Source organism: Nyctibius grandis, chromosome 6 (genome assembly GCF_013368605.1).
Source record: "Nyctibius grandis isolate bNycGra1 chromosome 6, bNycGra1.pri, whole genome shotgun sequence".
Taxonomy (NCBI): domain Eukaryota; kingdom Metazoa; phylum Chordata; class Aves; order Nyctibiiformes; family Nyctibiidae; genus Nyctibius; species Nyctibius grandis.
In genome coordinates this window covers 64028601-64054346 of record NC_090663.1, presented here as the reverse complement: position 1 = coordinate 64054346, position 25746 = coordinate 64028601, and the positions used below count along the sequence as shown (strand labels likewise).

At 46.9% G+C, this 25746-nt stretch overlaps 2 protein-coding genes across 3 annotated transcripts in view; one reads left to right on the top strand and one right to left on the bottom strand.

The window, feature by feature from the left end:
* CENPC (centromere protein C) overlaps nucleotides 1-379 on the bottom strand; it is a 30963-nt gene extending 30584 nt beyond the window's left edge. For both annotated transcript variants that reach the window (XM_068403650.1, XM_068403648.1), the window contains exon 1: nucleotides 303-379. In XM_068403650.1, the coding sequence (XP_068259751.1) occupies nucleotides 303-311 (9 nt within the window). In that variant the 5' untranslated portion in view covers nucleotides 312-379. The remainder of the gene's footprint in view (nucleotides 1-302) is intronic.
* A 1134-nt stretch (nucleotides 380-1513) lies between these two features.
* Nucleotides 1514-25746, top strand: STAP1 (signal transducing adaptor family member 1). Its single transcript, XM_068404176.1, has 9 exons — nucleotides 1514-1581; nucleotides 1981-2101; nucleotides 15898-15978; nucleotides 16643-16753; nucleotides 17456-17512; nucleotides 18420-18580; nucleotides 23734-23862; nucleotides 24511-24580; nucleotides 25399-25746. Exons 1-9 carry the CDS (start codon nucleotides 1514-1516, stop codon nucleotides 25744-25746), a joined length of 1146 nt encoding a protein of 381 aa, XP_068260277.1.

The following is a 25746-nucleotide window of genomic DNA, read 5'->3' as shown; positions in this document are numbered from 1 at the left end:
AGCGCAGGCAGCCGCGGGGAAACCGCGCTCCCGACAGACCAGCCCTCGGAGCAGAAGTGCCTGTGCCAGCAACCGGGGCCAAAAGAGAGGGCAGAGCACTAACACCGGCCCCGCTTTTCTCCGGGGGAAGCAGGTGACGCCCAGAGCCCCGCCGCGCCGCCAGGGGCGGAAGGACGGGCCCGCCCGCCCCTCAGGAGCGCAGAGGAGAGCGCCGCGCCCCGGCAGTCACGGAAGGGAACGGCCGCTGCCCCCAACACGCCCTCCCTCCTCTCCCCGCTTCCCCCGCGCCCGCGCTCTCTCACCAAGGCCATCCCGGGCCGCCGCGACGAGGACGAAGCCAGCCCGGCCGCGGGACCCTGCCACGCCGCCGCCGCCGCACCGCGTCCCCCCCCCCCGCTTTCAAACCTCCGGCGCCTTCCCGCTGCGCGCGCGGACCGGCGGCAGGCAGCGCGCAGGCCACGCCCCCTCCCCCCGCCCCATTGGTCGCCGGCCGCTGCGCGCTAAAGAGGGCGGTCGCTTTGCGCGCGCGCCCCGCCGCTGGCCGTTGTCGCGCCTGCGCAGGAGCCACCCCCCCACCCGCCTCCCCCAGCCTCAGAGCCGCTCTCCTCTCCTGAGCGGAGGCGGTGGGCGGCAGAGGGTGTTCGGTTTTTTGCCTCATGGAAAACTCGGGTTCAGATCCTCGGGTTTCTAAACGCTACAAAACATCTACAGTCACCACAGGGGAGTGCAGTTTTTTCTTTAAAACATTACTGAAGAGCTTAACAACGAGCTAAAACAACTGCTTGAGAACGTAATGCCACCATATCCACAATATCTTACAGTATCTGCAAAAGCCAGCCCAAAGCTATAATTTTAAATGATTGCTCTTTATCACACACTGGCAAACAGTGGACTAAGTGCTGGCTCGTAGTCATCAGCCTTGCCAAGCAAAGGCGCAGGTACCCGTGTTCATTAATTAGCTTTTCTGCAACATTCAGCAGCAAAGTTGAATTCTGCCATTTAAACACGATCAGTAGAGAATATGTACCAAAATCTGCAATTTAGCCAAAATCTGAGAACACGTACCTGCCCCCAGCCATGTTTAGAGATGACATGGAGAATTTACTTTCGCACAGAGGGCTGAACCACTCTTCTACCAGAGCTGGTTGGCGGCTATCATCTGATCTGTCACAGACCACTTTACCGGCTAATTATGTACTCTTCTTACACCCCCACACAGCTGAGAAACAAAAAACGCCATGAAGATGTTCAACAAAAAACAAACCTTTTTTTTGTTGTTGTTTTAGGTAATGTTTGCTTTGCATTTAGAAGCAACAAGCATTGAAACACCAAGTCTTGTCAACCCTGTTCTTTCTGACCGCTAAGGGGAAGGCCAGAAACTAATTTAAACATCACAGTTCTGTGAAATTGATGGAAATTTCCCCCCTCATTTCATCAGGACCAACATTTTGTTCCTGAACTACCATCTCCCTTCACAATTTTTTAAAGGCTTTGGTATATTAGCTCTTTCACAATGAAAGTCTTCTTCCTACATGCACATTATGAAGTTGATTTATCCTTGCCAGTTACAAACAACCGTAGGTAGATTTATTTCCAATATTACTTCTAGTGTCCTGTAATCCCCCGGCCATTTACTAAAGAAAGTTCAACTCTGATAGTCTCAAAGTTAATCCATGCTACCAATGAAAAATTTCAATATTATGAAGGAAAAGATCCTTTTAATCCATTCAGTCTGGTTCCCCCCATGATCATACACCAAGCAAAGGGTCGGCAGCATGCGCTAACCTAAAAGCAAGTACAGAGACTTCCTCTTTGAGGTGCTGCTTTTTCCCCACTCTCAGCAGGGCGAGTTCTCCTCTGGCTGAGGCTCATACAGAGCAGACGGAGAACAACAGGAGTGGGCGGCAAAAAAAAGAGCACAGCAACAGAGGATATCCAGATATCCTGCTGAGATATCCAAAGTCTGCTGAGGGGCATTAGAGAACAGGCTGAGAAAACTCCACAGCCAGCCCCTCGGCGAATCTTCCAGAAGAGGCAGAAGATCACCGGTCTGCCTTTGTACTTCCAAGGTTACCTGTCTGGCTGGCACTCAAGGTGCCAGGTAAGGCACCCGGTCCTGGGAAATGGGGATGTTGAAATATTTCTTCAAAAAATGTATTGCGAGGAGCTACAGATCTGTGGGGGAAATGTTTCTCAGCACTGGCTGACAGAAATGGTTGCACTGAAATAGTGATATCTAGTTATTTCTGTTCATGTTACTTTTGTGTGGGAGTAAAATAAATTATGTAAGGTAACCATCAATATCCCCAGGATCCTATTATAATTTACTATTACCTACTGAAACCTGGATTGAATTTGACTGATTTCATAGCTACCACCATGGTGAAAAGCTAATGCAATATTTTTAATACCAAGAGCAAAGTTTGAAATGGTTATATTGCTCTGATGCATCCTGTATTTACTGGAGAACAGTATCCATCCTGAAGTCTTCAGTGACACATTACCTGAAGTATGTGAGATTGTCTACATCTTTTTTTTTTTTCTTGTTAGTAAGGGCTGATGATTTAACACATGTGGACTAACTGGGAAAATAAAAGGGATTTTTTTGACGCAAGAATACTATTTAAGACACAAATCTGTAAGTGCCTCCATGCTTGTGTACGTTACAATACCATGTATGTTCAAAGCATGCCCCTCATCAAGCTGATTGCCCTTTTTTAGTACTTGATAATGAGAATCCCTGTACTTAGGGTTACAAAGTCATTTTTACGCTACCTACACTCACAGCTCCGTAGATGCAGAAGCACAGAGCAGAGAAAATGAGTCACACAGTGCTAAAGGTAGATATAATCGAAAGACAAAAACAGCGTGGTGGTTCACAAACACAGGAACAACCAGGTACCACAGAAAACAGCAACTCCAAGAAACAAAAAGTAGACTAATAATCTTACTATTAAGTCTTCTGCAGCACTAGAAATTACTCAACACATAGCTTTATTGTATCTAGCAGGTGAACACCTGCAAGTTTTAACAAATCTTCCTGTTACATTCTTTTATTTATATCCTTTTATGTGAAACCTTTTTCTCCCCCCTGAACAATCCCTCCTTCTGAAATTCAGTAACTACCATACTGGAATGACAAAAAATAAGAAGGCAGAGCAATAATATGCAGCCAATCTGAAGAGACTTCTGCGGGACTGATGAGGTGTGTTATGACTTTTGAGAGACCAGACACCCAAGAGAAAAACACATTCATGGCTGTGAGACAGTAACAAGTGCTCGTGGGCAGCTACCTTTACTACATTTCCATAGAGCAAAAAGCCCAGTTCATAAGGTGCAGTTCAAAAATCTCCCATGACAACTCAGCCCCACGCCACAGAAAGCATTCATAGCCTTCATTAACTTGCCAGGGACAGACAGGTTAACGAGGACATTTACCTTCGCACAACACCACACTGCTCTGAGGTTGGGGTCCAGAGGCTGAATGCTATGGAAATTTTACACTAGTACTTTGACAGAAAGCACCAGAAAGACTAGTTAGGAGTTAGCAGGGTAAAGAGCAAGGATCACTTGCAGGTCACTCTAGGGAATGTTGCTCACCCTAATTTGTATGAGCTAGCAGACTTCACAGGTTAGTTCTTTTCTTGATTTTTGTGACTGTTTTAAACCCCCACCTCAAAAAAAAAAAAACCAAACCAAAAACCAAGTAACAAACACAAAACAGGTAAGTAAACTGAAAACTAGAACAGAGTTTCCATTTTACAGAATCATAGAATCATAGAATGTTAGGGGTTGGAAGGGACCTCTGGAGATCATCGAGTCCCAACCCCCCTGCCAGAGCAGGGCCAATCTAGGGCAGGTTACATAGGAACGCATCCAGACGCGTCTTGAAAGTCTCCAGAGAAGGAGACTCCACAACCTCTCTGGGAAACCTGTTCCAGTGCTCTGTAACCCTTACAGTAAAGAAGCTCTTCCTCATGTTGAGGCTGAACTTCCTGTGCTCTAGCTTGCATCCATTGCCCCTTGTCCTATCACAGGGCACAAGTGAAAAGAGGTTGCACCTTTCCTCTTGACACCCAGCCCTCATATATTTATACACATTAATCAGATCCCCTCTCAGTCTTCTCCTCTCCAGACTAAAAAGCCCCAGGTCTCTCAACCTTTCTTCATAAGGCAGGTGTTCCAGTCCCTTAATCACCCTCGTAGCCCTCTGTTGGACTCTCTCCAGTAGATCTCTGTCCCTCGTGAACTGGGGAGCCCAGAACTGAACGCAATACTCCAGGTGAGGTCTCACCAGGGTAGAGTAGAGGGGGAGGAGGACCTCCCTCAATCTGCTGGACACACTCTTCTTAATGCACCCCAGGATACCATTGGCCTTCTTGGCCACAAGGGCACATTGCTGTCCCATGGATAACTTGTCGGCCACCAGGACTCTAATGTCCTTCTCCACGGAGCTGCTCTCTAGCAGATCGCCTCCTAACCTGTACTGGTGCATTTTATTACTCCTTCCCAGGTGCAGGACTCTGCACTTATTCTTGTTGAACCTCATCAGGTTCCTCTTTGCCCAGCTCTCCAGTCTGTCCAAATCATGCTCAATGGCCACACAGCCTTCAGGTGTATCAGCCAAACCTCCCAGCTTTGTATCATCAGCAAACTTGCTGAGAAGACACTCTGTCCCTTCATCAAGGTTGTTGATGAAGATGTTGAACAGGACTGGACCCAGAACTGATCCTTGGGAGACTCCACTAGTTACAGGTCTCCAGCTGGACTTGGCACCATTGATTACCACTCTTTGGGCTCTATTGTGTAGCCAGTTCTTAATCCATCTCACTGTCTGTTCTTCTACCTCACACTTACTGAGCTTGCTCACGAGGATGTTACAGGAAACTGTGTCAAACGCCTTGCTAAGGTCAAGGTAGACTACATCCATTGGTCTCCCTGCATCTACCCATTCAGTCACGACATCATAGAATGCTATCAGGTTAGTCAAGCATGATTTCCCCTTGGTAAATCCATGCTGACTACTCCTGATAACCTTCTTCTCTTCCATGTGCTTAGAGATGACCTCCAGAATGAGCTGCTCCATCATTTTTCCAGGGATGGAGGTGAGGCTGACTGGTCTGTAGTTTGCTGGATCTTTCTTCTTGCCTTTTTTGAAGACTGGAGTGACACTGGCTTTCCTCCAGTCCTCAGGCACCTCTCCTGTTTGCCACAATCTTGCGAAAATTATGGAGAGTGGTAGAGCAACAACATCAGCCAGTTCTCTCAACACTCTTGGGTGCATCTCATCGGGGCCCATGGACTTGTGTATATTCAGTTTCCATAACTGATCACTAACTCAGTCTTCACTGACTAGTGGAGAGTCTTCCCTCCTCCAAGCTTCCTCTCCTACATCCAGGGTCTGGAGATCACAACGGCTGGTCTTAGGATTAAAGACCAAAGCAAAGAAGGTATTCAGCAACTCTGCCTTCTCTGCATCCTCGGTTATCAGGGCTGCCGCCTCATTCAGCAGAGGGCCCACACTTTCCCTGTTCTTCCTTTTGCTACTGATATATTTGAAGAAGACCTTTTTGTTCTCTTTTACTTCCTTTGCCAGTTTTAGTTCTAAGAGGGCTTTGGCCTTTCTTGTTGCCTTCCTACATATCCTGACAACTTCCCTATAGTTCTCCCAAGTAACAAGACCCTTCTTCCACGAACTGTAGATTTCTTTCTTTCGCTAGATTTCCTTCAGAAGCTCCTTGCTCATCCATGCAGGTCTCTTAGCACGTCTACACGATTTTTTACTCAAGGGAACGCACCTATCTTGGGCTTGGAGGAAGTGGTATTTAAAAATTGACCAACTTTCTTGGGCTCCTTTGCCCTCCGGAGTTTTAGCCCATAGGATTCCTGCAAGTAGATCTTTGAAGAGTACAAAGTTGGCCCTGCGGAAGTCCAGGGTTGTAATCCTGCTTATTGCCCTACTTCTACCTTGTAAAATACTAAACTCCATCATGTCATGATCACTGTCGCCAAGGCTGTTCCCAACCTTAATGTCCCCAACTAGTCCTTCTTTATTCGTTAATACAAGGTCCAGCAGTGCACCTCTTCTCGTTGGTTCCTCCACTACCTGCATTAAGAAGTTATCATCAATGCACTGCAAGAGCCTTTTTGACTGAGCATGTCTAGCTGTGTGGGTTTCCCAACAAATATGAGGGTGATTGAAGTCACCCATGAGTACCAAGGAGTGTGTTCTAGAGGCTACCTCCAGTTGTCTGTAAAAGGCCTCATCAACATCATCTTCTTGGTTTGGTGGCCTATAGTAGACCCCCATAACAGTTTCACTCCCCTTTGCATGTCCCTTAATTCTTACCCACAAGCTTTCAACCTGTTCTACCTCCCCTCCTGGATAGAACTCAATACATTTCAGTTGCTCTCACACATAAAGAGCAACACCACTGCCTCACCTTGTTGGTCTGTCTTTCCTAAATAGCACATAGCCATCCATGACAACATTCCAGTCATGGGAGCTATCCTGCCATGTTTCAGTGATCGCAACTATATCATAGTCATGCAATCTAAGGCAGGTCTCCAACTCCTCCTGTTTATTTCCCATACTCCATGCATTGGTATATAAGCATTTCAGAGAGGGAGTTAAGCCACCAGTTTTCACTCTTGCTATCTGACCATTGCTGGCCACTTCCTTGGTTACTAACTTATTAGTGAGCCCTGTGTTATTATTGCCCCATGTACCACCATTATCCACCTCGAGTAGGACAGTAGTCTGAAGGCTGTCCTTAGGCTCATCTCCAGTGAGCCTGGTTTTATCCCCTTCCAGCCTAGTTTAAAGCCCTCTCAACGAGCCGCGCCAACTCCTGTGTGAAGATCCTTTTTCCCCTTTGAGACAGATGTACTCCATCTGTCACCAGCAGACCAGGTGCCTTATAAACTTCCCCATGATCAAAGAACCCAAAATTCCGACAGTGGCACCAGTCTCTGAGCCATGTGTTAATCAGCTGTGTTTTCCACCCTCTTTCAGTGTTTTTCCCAACCACTTGAGGTATTGATGAAAACACCACCTGCGCACCCAAACCTTCAACTAGTTGCCCCAGTGCCTTGAAGTCCTTTTTGATTGCCTTTAGACTTCTCTCTACAACCTCATCATTACCAACCTGGATAACTAACAAAGGGTAATAATCAGAGGGCTGCACCAGAGCAGTGAGCTTCCTTTTAACATCTCTAACCCGAGCCCCAGGGAGGCAGCAGACTTCCCTGTGGGATGGGTCTGGTTGACAAATGGGCCCCTCTGTTCCCCTCAGAAGAGAGTCGCCTACTACAATTACCCTCCTTTTCTTCTTCGTTGAAGAAGTCATAAGATGTGGGGATGAGTGACAAGCCGTGGGCGACTCACTGGATGGATCCTTATCTCCATCTTCATTCACCTGGCCGTCAAGTCCCAAAGCCCCATACCTATTGTACAATGGCAACTGGGAAGGTGAGGGGGGCTGAGAAGGTTTTCTCTTGCCTCTCCGAGAAGGGACCTCTCTCCATTCCCCCTTGTCCCTTATGTCCCCGCCTTTGGCCTGGTGACAGGAGGGGAGGGGGTTCTCCACTTCTTCTAGAGTCTCTTCCTGCTGCCTTTGCCTCAGAGCGTGGCTCCACTAATCTATCTCTCTTTCACACTCTCTGATCCTTCTCAATCTTTCTACCTCCTCTCTCAGTTCAACCACCTGCCTGAGCAGGTCATTTACTTGATCACTGTAGGTAGATTAGGGTACGGCGACCGGAAAATCTCGGGCTGTAACAGAAGGTAGGCGTGGCGAAAGGAGCAGGATGTGTCATTATCGTGCGAGTTCGTACGGGACAAGACGACTATATAAGGCTGTTGCGCAGTTAAATAAATGCCATTTGTTGCATCCTCACATTGGTGTCAGTGCTCTATGGCCCTGGGGTGTGGATAGCCTCAGGCCAGCCAGCAACCGAACGGAGCTTGCCGCAGACAAGCGGCAACAAGTGGTGACCCCAACGTGATTGCTGGGCTGGCGGACCGCAGGCGGTCGGAGTGGGTTCGCGAACCATGGAAACCTTGATAAAGGTGATTTCGTTACTGGGTGGGGAATTTAAGATTTCTGTGAAATCGAAAGACGTAGCCCAGTGTGTGGACCGTCTCGTTAAAGGGGGGGGCGGTGGCAGGACCGGCTGATTGTTTACAGCCGAATACCTGGGAGCGGTGCTCGATGCAGCTCGCTGAGCGAGCTATGGCAGCGGGTTCTGCCAAAGAATTAAAAACATGGGGAGTTATCTTGTGGCTGCTACGGGCTGCGCGGGAGGACTGGGCGACATGGGATGCGGCTCGGACGTGTTTACATGGGGTCTACCCTGACCAAGACAGAAGTGGCAGTGGTGAAACTCCTCCAACATATACTCTCTGAGAGAGGAATTAAATACGATGAAGCTGCATTAAAGCAGTTACTGTCTTGGGCAAAAGATAAAGGACATTTTACAACCTTTAATGATGTCTTTGAAGTGCCTTTATGGGAGAAGATTGGTGACTCTCTCTGGAATGCGGTGTCAAGTGGTGATAAGGAAGCCTTTAAATTGTCTGCTACATGGAGGCTGGTTAGCGAAGCGTTAAAAAGAATAAAAGCAGAGAGAGAAGTCACACATTCAGCTTTTATGGCTTTAGGACCGCAAGCGCCTACTACCCCCTCACTGTTTGCGGGACCAATACCTCCCACGGCCCCGGTGGCTGTACCAGTGGCAGCTCCTTTATCACCGTGGGTACAGACGGCTCTGAAAAAAGCTGAGGAGCGGGGAGCGAGTAAAATAGATACAGATCCATTAGAACTGGTAGTGCGCCCCAAAACACGAACTCGATTTGAACTAATTGATTCAGACGCTGAACAGGAGACTTGGCAGAAACCCCCTCCCTCTCACTGATCTCTCTACGGATGAGGCTGAGCAGGAGGACAAGAAGGAGGGTAAACATGCTTTGTACCCACCTTTACCGGATTCGCCATTTACGGAGTCAGCAGTACCAGAGTCACAAGGACTTAAAGGACTGTTACCATCACGAAATGGACATGAACTTGACATGACAGAGCTTGGTAGACGACTGGAAGAATTAAAGACGGAATTGCAGCAGCATCGTTCAGCCAACGCCTCGGGACACGTGACTCTGTCTCCCCCAAACCCCCCTCTGTGTTCGGGACAAGTATTAGGGCCACCTCAACCTCCTTTACAACTCCCTACTCCACCTCTAGATCAGGGCGGGGGGGGAGGTTTGCATCCATCTGGTAATGTGGGAGGTGAGGGAGAGGGTCAGCGTCCGCCCGTGTATACAGGGGAAGGGGGGGGGAGGTGAGGGAGGAGTGAAATGGAAAGGGGTCATTCGAGATGCGTTATTAGAAGGAGTTATAATTCCACAAGCATATCCGGTGATTGTGGGTGCGGGTCCTGAGGGGAGAAATATTTGGCAACTGTTGGATTGGAGGGTTGTGGGAGAAGCATTGCCACTATAGTTGGCGAGGGACAACACAGGTGAGGACTGCAGAGGGGTTGTTGCGGGGATGGCAAATCGTAATCCCACCTTAACTGAGCTAATGGATGCTTGTGAGAAAGTAGGAACCACCACATTTCAGATGGAGCATTTAGCAAAAACTTTTGCGGCGGCAGTTAAGGTAGTTCATCGTTGTTATACATGCGAGCAGGAAGGTCACTTTAAGAAAAACTGCCTTAAGAAGTTGAAGATGAGTGGGAGAGATAACTCTGTTTTGATGTGTCATTGCTGTGGGAAGCTAGGGCATTTTGTGAAGCAGTGCAGGTCTCAGTATAATGCTCAAGGTCAGCTGATAACAACCAGCTGCAGAATACAGGGAAACTGGAGAAAGAACGCGGGGGGGGGAACCGTATGCTGACACAAATGAATCTTCCCAACCAGTTCCAGGCCTATGCAGCTAACTCGCAGCCCAAACCGCAGGGAGCGCAGGACTGGTGTTTCCACACAGGGTTAACCTGTGCAGCTGCCAAGCCTTGGACCTGTGGCAAACAGGGATAATGCTAATGCTGATTGTCAAAAGATCATTGAAGCTTTACCTGGAAAAACAGATTTGAATGCTATGATAAAGGCATGTGCAAAAGTGGGTACTGTGGAACATAAGGCTCAAGTTATGGCTGCGGCCGTACTTGGGGCTTACGTCGTCACAATTGCAGTCTCTATTCCAATTATTAGCAGGGGACACAACTTTAACAGCACCACGACACACTACTTCAGAGATACAGCAACTGATTACAGAAATAGAAAGCAGGCTACATTCCAAATTTGTACATCGTATTGATTTGAATCAGGAAATACAAATTATCACTTTGTTTGATAGGCAAATTCGTATGCAATAATTGGTCAATGGAATTCAGAATGATCAGATTGGTTACAGAGCTATTGGCACAGATTATTCATCAAAGGACGGATGCGATGTCGGGAGCTTGTGGCCAAAGATCCCTGCATCACTAACCGTTCCTATTGCAGCTCAATATTTTGAGTGGTGTATGGCTAATAGCTTTGCTTTGCAAACAGCTATGGAGAATTTCTCGGGACAGGTTGTTTACCACTTGCCCTCCCATCCTGTTATAAAATTGAGTGCGGAACTTCCAATTGCCACAGGAGTGTGGTGCGCAGACACTCCTGTGGATGGAACTACCATTTTTACGGATGGATCTGGGAACACAGGCAAGGCGGGCCTTGTCTGGTATTCTGATGGCAAGTGGGAATCTATGGTAGTACAACAAAAGGGTTCACCTCAGGTGGTAGAATTACGAGCTGTATTAAAAATATTTCAGAATTTTCCCATTCCCTTTAATTTGATTACTGATTCAGCATATGTAGCTGGCATTATAAAGCAATTGGACAGATCTGTTATAGAGCATATATGTAATCAGTGTGTTTTTGAATTGCTGCGAGCTCTGTGGCAAGAAATTCAAATCCGAACTGCATTGTTTTATGTTTTACATGTAAGAAACCATACTAGTTTGCCTGGGTTTATTGCAGAAGGCAATGCTCGAGTGGACTCTTTGGTTTTTCATCCTAAAACAACAATTTGTACCAGAGTGGAAGCAACAGCACAATTGCTTATCAAAGTACATAAAAGGATTACAGACATTACCGGACTAGACTCAGATGCTATCTATTTACCTATCAGAAAGGAATATCTACAGTGGTTAACAAATCAGTCTACTCTTTTTCAAATGGCCTTACAGGACTTTACTGGACAATTGTTAACACATTTGCCAAGAGATAAAAAGCTACAGTTTATTTGAAAACAGGATTGGGAAGAAAAACCTATCAGATCAGAGATACCTGTGACTGGACTAACTGTTTTTACTGATGCAGGAAAGCGATCATATTCAGCAGTTATTACCTGGCAAGAGGATGGACAATGGAAACATTGTAAATTCTCAGGACAAACTGAGGACTCATTGCAGACACTTGAATTTTTTGCGATATATCAGGTTTTTGTAAAATGGAAGGATTTACCTGTCAATATTGTAACAGACTCTCTTTATGCAGCAGGCATTGTAAACCGAATTGAAAAAGCTTTTATACGACCAATAAGAAATATGCGACTTTACACCATTTTGCTACAGTTGCATTGAAGAAAAGGGGAAGTCGAGGGCGCGGCTCTTGGGTGCTGGGCGACGGTCCCAGAGTAACGACACAATCCCAATATGAGTATGGAAGTTCTCCGTTTAATGATTACACGTACAGGATATATATAGACTCTAAGCAGAGAGCACGCTGATCACGCACCAAAGCCCGCATTTCCATTGGTAAAGCCTTGCTGTCCACACGTACTAGTAGCATATACGATTGGTCTATAATTTTAGATACACGGAGCGATGAGCACCCCCTCCCCTTTTCCTGTTTCTCTTATCTGTTTGTTACAACTGCCAAGTTCTTGTTTTGTTGCATTTTTGCAGCGTTCAAGGAGAGTCCAAGGTGACTCGCTCCGGGCCTAACTCTTGCTCAGAGCCTGGATTGCTCAGACTGCTCAGAAGCATGAAATCATGCCCCCTCTCACTTAACCAAGCCTCCACATTGCATCAAGCAATAAACCTCAGAGAGATACCTTATTTTGTCACCCACATTCGTAGTCATCAATTTGATCAAGGTTTGAGCATTGGAAATAATAAAGCAGACACACTTGTGTCCTATATGCAAATATCACCAAATTTATTTGAACAAGTACACCTATCCCATCAATTCTTTCATCAATCAGCGAAAATGTTAGCGAAACAATTTCACCTCACCATGGCACAAGCACGTGAATTAGTTAGTGTTTGTCCTAGTTGGCATGGGAATTGGAATAGGGGTAAATCCTCGAGGATTGAGTGCGTTGCAACTGTGGCAAATGGATGTTACTCACATTGCAGAATTTGGAAGGCTCAAATATTTTCATGTATCTGTTGATACGTTTTCACATGTAATATGGGCAACAGCACAAACTGGGGAAACAGGTCATCATGTCAAATGACATTTACTTGCTTGCTTTGCAAGTCTTGGGGTTCCACAACAACTTAAGACTGATAATGGACCAGCATACTGTTCACAGATTTTTCATCAATTTTGTCAACTATGGGATATTACACATGTCACTGGGATTCCTCATTCGCCTACGGGTCAGGCGATTGTGGAACGTGTTCATAGTACATTGAAACAGCTTCTGCAAAAACAAAAAGAGGGAGAGGAGACTGAACCTTCTGAGAGACTTGCAAAGGCTGTTTGTGTACTTGACCATTTAACTTTAGCAGGAGATAAGGAGCGACCCCCAATTGTAATACATTGGGAGGCAGTTCGACAGGGAGCAAGCTATGTGCAAAACAAAGGCGAAGTGTGGTATAGGGAACCAGGTACTAACGAGTGGTTGGGACCAGGGGAACTATTACTAATGGGTCGAGGTTATGTTTCTGTCTCTACAGGCGCAGGAGTACGGTGGATTGTTTCTAAAAGGATGGTTAGCCACATTATTAGAGGGAATAGTTTATATAGTTGTGATTATAATTATCATAGGGACCTGCGTGGGTTGTGTTGAGGCAATCATTGAGAATAGTATATGGAAGTAGTGAGATAATAAATGTAACTACTTCCAAAGGGGGAAATTGATACTGGATGGTTTAGCAACGGTTTAGCAAGAGTAGGCCTCAGAGTAGGCTCTAAAAGGCCTGATCTGTGTTACCTTTAAACAGAATCAGCTTTCCTGTCAGTAATTTTCCTTTCAGCTAGAATAACAGAGAATAACAGTATGTTCTGAAGTAAACTGCATGTTTTGTAGATAGAGTCTGCTTATGGGAATGTTTATAATAGGCATTATCCTACTTGTGTTACCCTGTTTGTTTGCATGTTTGCAGAAAACTGTGCAACGAATGGTCCATACAACCTTTGTGGCTCAACAACAGAGAGCAGGATTTATGGGTAACCAAGGCTGGGATTCTCTGACTGGGCTCTGCGAGACACAGGGAACCAGGTTTGAGTAAGAAACAAAAACACAGAATTAAGATTCTTGGGGAGGGGGAAGGATTCCCAGACGTAATTCCTGTCAACTACCAATCTCACATTTTACATCGCGCTCTTTATTCTTTAAATCATTTTGCCCGGGGAGACCAAGAGCGTGGCCCAATTGAGCGACATTGGGGTCCAGGGGTGCCAGAAGTGGGCCCCCCAGTCAAGGTTCGGTTCCCTGGGACAGCGGAGTGGGAAACAGGTTGGGAGCTGCTACATCACGGGAGGGGGTATGCCGCCATCAAACGGGATGATGTTATACAGTGGGTCCCTACACGCTGTATGCGCCCTGATTTAAAACAAAATCCTAACCCGAAGTAATATGTACGCTGTCCAAGCTTTATGTTTTGCAGGAGTACCTGTGGGGGAAGCCGAAACAGCACCAGACTCGACCTTCAGACGTGAGGAGTCATGACAGTACAGAGAGTCTGGTAAAGCGGGGGGGCGCCAAGAAAGATGAGGAACGGCGGCCGTTGCTGAGTGAAACAAAAGCTTTAAACAATGCGCTCATGATTAGCTTGCTTTTGCTTTGTATCTCAGGAGTTGCAGGGGAATCTTACCGGAGAACCTGGGCTCAGGATGTTGTATCCGCCAGCTACGCTTACGCTTTGACGCAAGGCTCCAGAATCAGCGATACGCTTTACTTCGCATGACTTGAAGCATGGGAAGGGGGAAATGTAAGTAGATTAGGGTACGGCGACCGGAAAATCTCGGGCTGTAACGGAAGGTAGGCGTGGCGAAAGGAGCAGGATGTGTCATTATCGTGCGAGTTCGTACGGGACAAGACGACTATATAAGGCTGTTGCGCAGTTAAATAAACGCCATTTGTTGCATCCTCACATTGGTGTCAGCGCTCTATGGCCCCGGGGTGCGGATAGCCTCAGGCCAGCCAGCAACCGAATGGAGCTTGCCGCAGACAAGCGGCAACAATCACACCGCACACAAGCGGTGTCTCTGACTCCCCGTAGTTCGAGTGCCAGGCTCAGGCACTCGCTGCAGCCAGAGACCTGCACAACTGCGTGTTTGTGCAGGAGTTCGGTCTGAGTTCCCACATTCTTCCTCACTGTGGCTCTTGGCTGTGTTGTGACTATGTTCTTCTCTCTGGCCAGGAGGGAACCAACCACTGTTTGCTGCTTCCCACACGCCCTGCCCACGCATCCCTGCAGGCTGCTGTTCCTCCTCTCCCCTCACCCGCGCTGGCCGATCTCTTCGAGTGATCCAACTCACCTTGTGCACTGGCAGAGACTCAGCGCCCTACCCAACGAGCTGCGAACAGCAGCTCAGCTGTAACTGCCCAACGAGCTGCAAACGGCTGTGGCCCTCCTACCCAGAGCACACACAATCACGGTTTGCTCGCCCTGTGCCCTGTGGGCAGCAACTAGGCGGCTTCTTATCACCTGATCAACGGTGGGTGGTGCTGGCTCCGCCCGGGCTATCTCAGCAGCCCGCCCACCACCAGACAGCCCCCAGCAAAGGCGAAGGGCTTTTCCCGGCTTCCGAAAGCCCCAAAAAGAGCTTTTCGTTGGCCCTTTTTGCTGCAGATCCCTTCCCCAGTGCAGTCTTACCTGCCCTGAAGCTGGTCTCCGCGGCAATGACCGCTTGGCATTGGGAAGTTGCCGTCCCAGTCCAGTGTCCTATAACAGCTATAGTTCTCAGGGTATCAGGCGCACACGACAACAGAAAAACCTTTCCTATCACTCTGACATGACTGCATTAAGGAACAGATAGAAGAGTCAGACAATCATATTTACCTTGGCATGGTGTTGATTTACAAAAACCCCTACAGGTAATTTAAAGACAGAGCATGTAAAATACCCCTTCAAGTGCAAGAAGTCCAGTTAACAGGTCAGTCTACCATCAAGCTCCATGATCTTCTCCCTGTAGCCAGTAAACTGGCAGGACCAAAATTCAGTGCAAATAGGCACTTCAAGAGAATGGTGTTCAGGAGTCTGGAGTCTTTACACATGTTCATCTCACACTATTTTCCACTTGTATGCTTGTTAGCGAGAGCAAGATTTTAAAGTGGCATTTAAAATGTATTTTCCTTCCATTATGTACCTCCTTTAAATTGTTTGACAAATTGTTGACAAATGTTTAAAACACTTAAATTATTTAAAAGTAAAGCTTTCTAGTTCCACGCTGGATTAGGATACTAGAAAACAAAGCCGAAAGCTTATAAAGAATTATTTACTGAACTTTTTTTGCATAAACTGCCTGCAAAGTAAATAGTTGCTCTTTAACGATCATTAAAAGACTGAAAACTAAAATATGATGAAACAGTTTTACCTTAGCAATTCTTTCACTTTCAGTGTTTTGTGGCTACTAAAAAGATTGTTCTTCACAAACTGACACTTCCTCCTTTCCAACAGGAATTTGGAGTGTATTGGACAGAACTCAGAGGAACTATGCTCTTCTTTTATGATGATAAGAAAGCCCCAACAGTGAGTAATGTTCTATCTTTGTAACTACCCATCTGATTAAGTGCATCAGTTATTTTCATCAAGTAATCCTTATGTACTCAGACACCTCTCAGCACCTTTTCCTCTCCCATCTGCACAGTCCAACAAAATAGTACTGAACATTGTAACAGAATGAAATGAACTATAACATATTAATTTGCCTCATCATAACAAAAAAGGAGAATTTTTTTTGGCACCTGAGTTACAAACATATCCACATTGCTCCATAATTTTACCAAGTGCTTTTTCCTCAGCTGTGCACAAAGGTAAAAGTATCGTGGTGTGTAATGTGACTTTCCTTTATGCAGCTGAGGAAAAAGTGCTTGGTATTATGGTGTACTCTGGCTGAGGGTTTCATTGGAGCCACAAAGTAAATACTCAGGGAGGTCTTGTGGATTTAATCTGTTTGTGATTATGAAGATTAGTATGGGAAAAATCCAGAAGGTACGTTATTGGTGAGAAGAGCTTCTGTAAGCAGAAGCAAAGGACTGAGTACGTCTGTCAGTTAAACTTAACCCAAGCTCTAGCAAAAAAAGTTTCAATCTATTTTCTTCTAAACAAATTCCTTTGGAGAGCAGCTAGATTTTTGGTACAAATTACAACTTGTGCTATTTCTCTTTTGCTATTTCTCTTGTCCTCCCTCCTTAGTACTCAGAGAAATTCGATCTATCAGTCAGCTTTGACCTCAGCAACCAATGTTTATCAAGATGAAAATGGCTCTGCACAGTTCATCCTGATGCTGTCCAATGGAGAACTAGAACTGAAGGCAAAAAGAGGAAAGCTGTGATTTGTAAGCCACTGTGTACTTTACTCCATCTCCCACAGATATTCAGAGCTCCACTTTGGTGTGGGAGTAGAGCTGCCTTCTTGACACCTAAGCGTACAGCCTGCAGCCAGGCAGCACCCAAAGGCAGCAGAGAGGGAGGCAGGGCAAAAGAACATAACACCAGGGAAACTCCCCCTCGAGGCATTAGAAGTTTTTCTCAGGAGTATCTGGGAAGAAGAAACGAGCAAAGAATTGAACAAGAAAATACACAAGAGAAACCAGAATTACCACAGCGACAGGCCCACATCACCTGTAAAACTAAGAAGGGAATAAAATATCTGACCACTCACCCATTCAGAAGCCATATAGACTGTGTGCTCAGGGACTGTCTGGAAGTTTTTATACGTGAGACTCACCTAGCGCCTTAGCTTGGCCTTCTTGGATACACATAATCTTCTCCTTCTACTCCAATGGAGCATATGATTTTTTTCACCTTCCCACCTCTGTCCTCTCCCTCTAACTGAACATGGAGTACTAGGGAAGTGCAGGGTTTCAGGGTGTGATGGAGCTTGGCAGGGAGCTCATTTCCAGGCATGGTAGTTCTAAAAGGGTGAGAGTTATTTCAGGCTTCCACATGAAATATCATACTTTTTGTTGTTGTTGCTGTAGTTGTTCTTACACCGTCATTTTCTGTTCTCTCAGGCTAATGACTGTGAATGTGGGAAAGAATGGAAGGGTTTTATTCTCACCATAACAAAGGTATGGAGGAGTTTCATATCTCACTTCATGTCAAAAGTGTCTATAAGGGGTTTTGTCTTCATGCATGCCAGAAGCTGGCTTCCACAGGCACAAATCCTCACTTACGAGGTGTTTGCACACACTAAACTGTGCAGGGTTTTCATCGTTGCTTTGTTTTTTTCCCCCGAGAAAAGCAAAATTCAGGCTCATTTAACCCCAGCTCATCTGCAATACACACTCTGCCATGGCATCTGGTCAGACACAGTTCCCAATCCGCTGTTTGCTGTCCAGGAAGGAAAAGACTAGCACAAGTCCATCCTCTGCAGCTGTGAAAAACGGAGCCTGCTCTGAGAGACACAACTCTTTAGGTCTTTGTCATGGGATAAAGACATAACCAAAGAAATGGCCAAACTGCACACCTGAAAGAACCCCTCAGCCCTGTGTTTTATTCTACTATTCATCTTAGCTAAATGCACTTTGAAAATAGCAAGACCCTCTTTGATAATGACCAGTGGAAAAATAAATTGTTTGTTCACAAATGACTTTACACTGGCCTAGCTGAATCACTTAGAAAGCTGAGGATGGCTGAAGTAGGTTAAATTACATTTACACAGCCTTTTGCAATATAGCAACTGCAAAATATCGTTGTCAATTCTTACATCATTCCCACTTCTGTCAATGCACATTTCTTCTAAATCGGGACACAGATATCCTTATTTCACTATTCTAACAGAAATATGTGCAGCATTTTACTCAGAGGCACATCCAGACCTTCCAGATTATCACAGCTGCTTAAACCAAGCAGGTAAAAAACATTTCTGCACAGCAGCTGTGCTCAGAGATTAGCTGTGATGCGCACACAGAAACTATTGCTGACAATATTTGTCCGCTCTTTCATTTTCTTTTCAATTACGCTGTTCATTTTCAGCTGTCAGTTCCACCAGATGAGTCATTACTACCTGGGCAACTTACAAGAGTGCATGAAGTGCTAGAGAAGGAAAAGAAAAGAAGGATTACGCTTAACAACTGTTCCAGCACATCCTTGAACAGAAGCAGCCCTCCCAGCAGTACATTGACCACTATGCCAGCGTAAGCTCTGGCTCAAGTATGCGAACCCCAACCTGATTAAAGAGCCTTCCCTTCTTCTTTCAAAGTATTATTTCCATGCAGAGGTTCAAAATTTAGCTGTTGTACAAGGGTTGTATAATATTCAATGAAAAAAATCTACCTTCAGGCCTTTATAGAGATTTCCCAAGGGAAAGATTACACAGAATCACAGAATCACAGAACGTTAGGGATTGGAAGGGACCTCGAAAGATCATCTAGTCCAATCCCCCTGCCGGAGCAGGATTGCCTAGATCATATCACACAGGAACGCGTCCAGGCGGGTTTTGAATGTCTCCAGAGAAGGAGACTCCACAACCTCTCTGGGCAGCCTGTTCCAGTGTTCGGTCACCCTCACTGTAAAGAAGTTTTTCCTCATATTTATGCGGAACCTCCTGTGTTCCAGCTTGCACCCATTGCCCCTTGTCCTGTCAAGGGATGTCACTGAGAAGAGCCTGGCTCCATCCTCATGACACTTGCCCTTTACATATTTATAAACATTAATGAGGTCACCCCTCAATCTCCTCTTCTCTAAGCTAAAGAGACCCAGCTCCCTCAGCCTCTCCTCATAAGGGAGATGTTCCACTCCCTTAATCATCTTCATGGCTCTGCGCTGGACTCTCTCTAGCAGTTTCCTGTCCTTCTGAACTGAGGGGCCCAGAACTGGACACAATATTCCAGATGCGGCCTCACCAGGACAGAGTAGAGGGGGAGGAGAACCTCTCTTGACCTACTAACCACACCCCTTCTAATACACCCCAGGATGCCATTGGCCATCTTGGCCACAAGGGCACACTGCTGGCTCATGGTCATCCTGCTGTCCACTAGGACCCCCAGGTCCCTTTCCCCTACGCTGCTCTCTAACAGGTCTGTCCCCAACTTGTACTGGTACATGGGGTTGTTCTTGCCCAGATGCAGGACTCTACACTTGCCCTTGTTATATTTCATTAAATTTCTCCCCGCCCAACTCTCCAGCCTGTCCAGGTCCCTCTGAATGGCTGCGCAGCCTTCCTGTGTGTCAGCCATTCCTCCCAGTTTTGTGTCATCAGCGATCTTCCTGACAGTGCACTCTATTCCCTCATCCAAGTCATTAATGAATATATTGAATAGAACTGGTCCCAGTGCCAACCCTTGAGGGACTCCGCTAGACACAGGCCTCCAACTGGACTCTGTCCCATTGACCACCACTCTCTGGCTTCTTTCCTTCAGCCAGTTCACAATCCACCTCACTACCGGATCATCCAGACCACACTTCCTCAGTTTAGCGGCGAGGATGCTGTGGGAGACTGTGTCAAACGCTTTACTGAAATCGAGATAGACCACATCCACAGCTTTACCACCATCTATCCACCTGGTTACATCCTCATAAAAGGCTATCAAGTTGGTTAAGCATGACTTCCCCTTGGTGAAGCCATGCTGAGTGCCCCTAATGATCCCCCTATCCTTGATGTGCCTAGAGACAGCACCAAGGACAAGTTGTTCCATCACCTTTCCGGGGATGGAGGTGAGGCTGACCAGTCTATAGTTACCCGGGTCCTCCTTCTTGCCCTTTTTGAAGACTGGAGTGACATTCGCTTTCCTCCAGTCCTCAGGCACCTCTCCCGTTGCTGACGACTTAGCAAAGATGATGGAGAGTGGCCTAGCAATGACTTCCGCCAGCTCCCTCAGCACCCGCGGGTGCATCCCATCAGGGCCCATGGATTTATGGACATCCAGATTGTTTAATTGGTCCCTGACCCAGCCCTTATCTACCAAGACAGATTCCTCCTCTATCCTGACTTCTTCTGGGGTCTCAGGGGTCTGGGGCTCCTCAGGACAGCCTCCAACAGTATAGACAGAGGCAAAGAAGGCATTCAGTAACTCCGCCTTCTTTTTATCCTCTGTCTCCAGGGCCCCCACCTCATTCATCAGTGGGCCTACATTGCCTCTAGTGTTGGCTTTACCTGCAATGTATTTGAAGAAGCCCTTTCTGTTGTCCTTGACCTCTCTTGCAAGGTTTAATTCCAAGGAGGCCTTAGCTTTCCTAGTTGCCTCCCTACATCCTCTGACAACAGACTTATATTCCTCCCAAGTGGCCAGCCCCTCCTTCCATGATCTTTACACCCTCTTCTTCCACTTGAGTTTGCCCAGCAGTTCCCTGTTTAACCATGCAGGTCTCCTGCTACCCTTCCTTGACTTCCTACCTGCTGGGATGCTCTGATCTTGAGCTCGGAAGAAGCAGTCCTTGAATGCTAACCAACTATCTTGGGCCCCCTTACCTTCTAGTACCCTGTCCCATGGGATTTCCCCTAGCAATTGCTTGAAAAGGCCAAAGTTGGCCCTCCTGAAGTCCAGGGTTGTGATTCTGCTAGCTATTCTAGAGAATAGCTATTCTAGCTATTCTGCTGCCACATGAGATCCTGAACTCTACCATCTCATGGTCACTACAACCAAGGCTGCCCTCAACCTTCACCTCTTCAACCAGACCCTCCTTGTTAGTGAGGATCAGATCCAGCAGCGCTCCTCTCCTAGTTGGCTCATCCACCATTTGCATCAGAAAGTTATCATCAATGCACTGGAGGAACCTCCTGGACTGAGGATGGCTGGCTGAGTAGGCCTCCCAGCAAATATCAGGGTAGTTGAAATCCCCCACAACAACCAGGCCCTGTAATTGCGAGACTGCTCTCAGCTGCCTGTAGAAGGCCTCATCACCCTCCTCATCCTGATCCGGTGGCCTGTAATAGACACCCACAACGGTATCACCCCTGCCAGCCTGCCCCTTAATTCGCACCCACAAACTCTCAACTCGCTCCTGATCCGCCCCTGGACAGAACTCAATACATTCTAGCTGCTCACTCACATAAAGAGCAACTCCACCACCTCTCCTTAGCGGCCTGTCTTTTCTGAACAGGACATAGCCATCCAAGACCACATTCCAGTCATGCAAGGCGTCCCACCAAGTCTCTGTAATTGCCATTAAATCATAGCCCCCCGACTGAACACGGATTTCCAACTCCTCCTGTTTATTCCCCATGCTGCGTGCATTGGTGTACAGGCATTTCAGGGAGCGAGCTGAGCACACCGATTTCACCCCAGGGGGATGGGAGGCCTCCTGGTCTACCTCAACACTAAAGCGTTGCCCCAGTGGTGCAAGCCCAGCTACTACCCCACCCCCTTTCAAATCTAGTTTAAAGCTCTCCGAATGAGCCCTGCTAATTCCTGTCCCAGAACCCTTTTGCCCCTACGACATAAACCTTTCCCATGTATTACGGTCACGCCTGGTGTCTTATGAAACCAGCCATTATCAAAGAACCCAAAGCCCTGCCTGTAGCACCAGTCTCGTAGCCAGGCATTAATAGAGAGAATCCTACTATTCCATCCCACGTCATCACCTGAAAATGGAAGGAGGAGGAGAAAACAACTTGTGCCCCAGACTCTTTCACCAACCGTCCTAGGGCCTTGTAGTCTTTCTTCATCCCCCTCAGACTACGGGATGCAGCTTCTTCCCCACCTGTCTGGAAGATCAGCAGGGGATAGTAGTCTGTGGCCTTCACCAGGTTGGGGAGTTTCCTGGTGATATCCCTGATTCGGGCTCCAGGCAGGCTGCAGACCTCCCTGTGATGGGGGTCAGCTCTGCATATTGGGCCCTCAGATCCCTTTAGGAAGGAGTCTCCAACCACTAAAACTCTTCTCTTCTTCCTTGTGGAGGAGGTAGCTATACTCCTGTCAGGTTTTTCTGACTGTGGTGGGACCTCTGATATAGGTTGCCTCTCCACCACATCCCCATTGGACCGGCTGTATTCCACTAGGGCTTCATATCTATTGCTCAGAGGCACCTGTGGAGGCAAGGTAGGCAAGGAGGGCACTCGCCTTTTGCCACGGCCATAGACTTGCCTCCATTCACTCCTTTCCTTTAGGTTATTGTTTTCCACCTGAGAGGGGCAGAGTACAGGGGTCCCTCGATCCTGGGAGCTCTCCGGCATGTGCTCCCATTTTTGTTGCAGGGAGGGCAGAGCCTGGCTCCACCAGTCTATCTCCATTTCAGCCTCCCGAATGCTCCTAAGCCTTTCTACTTCGGCTTGAAGCCTTTCAACCTGGTTTTGCAGCTGTGCCGCTCGGCCGAGCGGATCATCTACCTGCTCACAGCGCACACAGCCCCCTGACACCACAGAGACACTGTAGCATCCCCTGCAGCCTGCGACCTCCATTGCCTCCTTCCATGGAAGCTCTGTCTGGGTTCCCACATCCATTTTGATCTTCTTCCGCCAGGTAGATACCATTGTTCTTTCACTGAGCTGGGAAATACCTGTTGGTGACACCCCTGGTTCACAGCTCCTTGGCGCCTTCCTCGCCTTGTGCACTGGGAGGGAGTCAGCGCCCTCTCCAATGAGCTGCAAACGGCTGCGGCCTCTCCTGCCCTGGGACACACCCAGTCACTGCTGACTCCCCCTGTACCCTCTGGGCAGGGACTAGTCCCTGTCCTCCAGGAGGCTCTTTATCACCCGATCACAGGGGGTGGTGCTACACACCCTCCTCTCCTGATTCGTTGCCGGGAACTCCCGGGTCCGGGGTCGGGGGAGAAGCAGCTCGGGGCTGCTGCTCGGGGGCCCAAGAGTATGAAAACCGCCCGGTTACAGCCCGATGTCGCCCTCACCTCAGTCGCTGCCGCCGCTGTCGCTGCTGCCGCCGCTGTCAGCTGATTACTCCTGCAGCTTTCCTACAATGCCTTTTGTTTTGAAAAGGCTGAGTGCAGCACATTGCTATGCTCAAAAAACTTCAGAAAGCCACATGTTGGGCTGCTGTATCTACCCTTCTGGGAAAATGCTGATTACCATTGAGAAATTCAAGGTAAGTCCAGGTTACTCTTCTCACATTCTTCCCAAGGGTCCAGAAAGCATCATACCTGTATGAAAGCCCCACTTTCTGTCTGAGAATGCCAAAGCACTGCTGTCCTGAATTATGCTCCTATAGTAGTATTAATCAGCAAGAATCCTTCAAATGTCATGCCTTTTGGCAGCCATGACAAGTTACCCTGGATAAGCCTAGCACTGTGAAGAGGTGTTAGCCTGGTAGGCTGCGTCTCTTTACGCGTCTCAGAATGACATGGCCTTGCCAGAGTAACTCGCATTCATGCCGTTTCTCTCCTCCCTTCTGTGCAGGTGCTTCTATGCAGTATCACAGCAAGAAGCAATAGAGATGTTAGAAAAGAACCCTTCATGTGGGAATTTGATCCTGCGTCCCAGTAGCGACAGCAAGAACTATGCAATCACTATCGGACGTGAGCTGGAGTAGGTTGATTCCACAATACATTATCCCATTCTTAACTAGTATGCACTGTATTAAAAGCTGAATTCTTAATACCCAGAGCTGACATGTGAAACATATGCCTTTCCTTCAGGCTATTTTGAGAAAGGCAAATGAGGCAGCAGGGGCAGGCCTGAGACTGATTTCTTGGTTTTCTCCTCCTCCAAAGCCAGTTAGATTAAACAAACAAGCAATAAAGATCAGCCAGCAAAAGCCCATTTCCTTGGGTAAATGGGCTTCCCCTGTTTGCCATGAAACCCTCCTCAGCTCAAGAAATCATCACGTCGAATGAAAATGAAACAAGCCGTACCCCTTTGTAAAATGAACAATGAAAAATGAACAAGGCAAGTATTTTCAAACAGTAACTTAGTCTAAAAACACTGTTTCAACTGAATTGCCATGTTTTAGCTTTTGCAGAGCTTCAGGGCATCTGAGACACCAGGAATGACATTTGCAATTCTCAGTGTTTCTAAACTAAAACAGGAAAAAACAAACCCTGCAACACACCTTCAATAAGTTCTGGGGATATTAGAAAGCACACCCATTGCTCCTGCAAAGGAGTTTATAACGACAACAATACATCAAAAAGTATTTAATTTTGGGCAGCATTATCAACTTTCATTTTCTTTCAGTGCCCTGTGCTTAAAGCACTACAAAGTGATGTCCGAAGGAACAAGTTACCTGTCTTTCCAATTCGATAATGTAAGTGAGCAATTCCCTTGTTGAAGATTCTTAAGCAGGTGTAAGAAATATCACTTTGCAGAAAATTAGAAAAGCTCTAGTAAATTCCTAACTATAATTTGTGAGTCAAAGTAAAGTATGCAGAGTTCACCTCTCTTGTTAGTCCAACTAACCTATTTTCAAAGAATAAGTTATCTTTTAAGAACTAGAGGAGTAGGAAAAAAACACCCACATCAGCATCTTCTAACAAAAATAGAATCAAACCACTCAAAGCACCCAAGGTTGCTTAATTCTTTTTTTTCAACTCAGGCTTCAGTACCAAGTCTGAAACCTGAGCTCTCACTGCAGCCTGAGGAAGTCCAAAATGCACTTCATGTAACTTTGAGAAATAAAATTAACTTAGTTGAAGGGTGAGCAACGCTGTATGGACCCTGTTATTTGGTTTAAAACAGTTTTCTTCCACTTCTCTTAAGACATGTTTAACTCACAGCCTGAGAAGCACTGGTTTGAAAAAGCATCTGCTATTATAGCATCTGCTGAAAGAGCACCAGCAGTCACTGAAGAGAACGACGGCACAGAGCATGCTCTCTCTTTTGGTTTGTTTAGTCACTTGACAGAAGGGAAGGAGTTACATGTTCAAGGGTCAAAACGTTACCATAGCTTGCAGAGGGCTGTCCTAAACCTCACTGAATCCACATGCTGGATGCAAATCCAGTATCAGTTGTTTGCGAAACACTACTAGGGATCCCAGCCTGCCCGCATGTTTTTGAAAATGTATTCTCAACACACATAGCATATTTTATTTGGTGGGGGTTTTTTTGTTTGTTTTGGTGGAACAGGTGACACTTCCAAGCCTTCAGGATGTTGTCAATTACTTTGTGACCCAAACCGGAGGGAACCGAAGCCATTCGTCATACGGACACATGCTGCAGAGGACCCAGTGCTCTGAAAGCAAGCTGGTTGCTGAAGGCACACACAGGAATGGTCCTGCTAAAAGAAAGAGGCACGAAAAGCAGCACAGGAACTCCACACTATTGAAGATAAACAGAAGGCATTCCCCAAGCTACTCTTTCTCAACTTCTGTAACAGCTCTGTTGGCCGTAAACCAAGAATGTGATGCAGATTCCTTCAAAGAAACTTACGAGATTTGGGGAGGGCAAATAACGCCAATTCCTATAGAAGATTAA

What these genes read in the sequence shown, in the direction of transcription:
- STAP1 (XM_068404176.1), top strand. Translation starts at nt 1,514, where the DNA reads ATGAAAGTCTTCTTCCTACATGCACATTATGAAGTTGATTTATCCTTG. An exon ending in TTATTCTCACCATAACAAAG is followed by an intron (nt 17,513 to 18,419) that starts GTATGGAGGAGT and finishes GTTCATTTTCAG; the next exon opens with CTGTCAGTTCCACCAGATGA. An exon ending in TGTCTTTCCAATTCGATAAT is followed by an intron (nt 24,581 to 25,398) that starts GTAAGTGAGCAA and finishes TTGGTGGAACAG; the next exon opens with GTGACACTTCCAAGCCTTCA.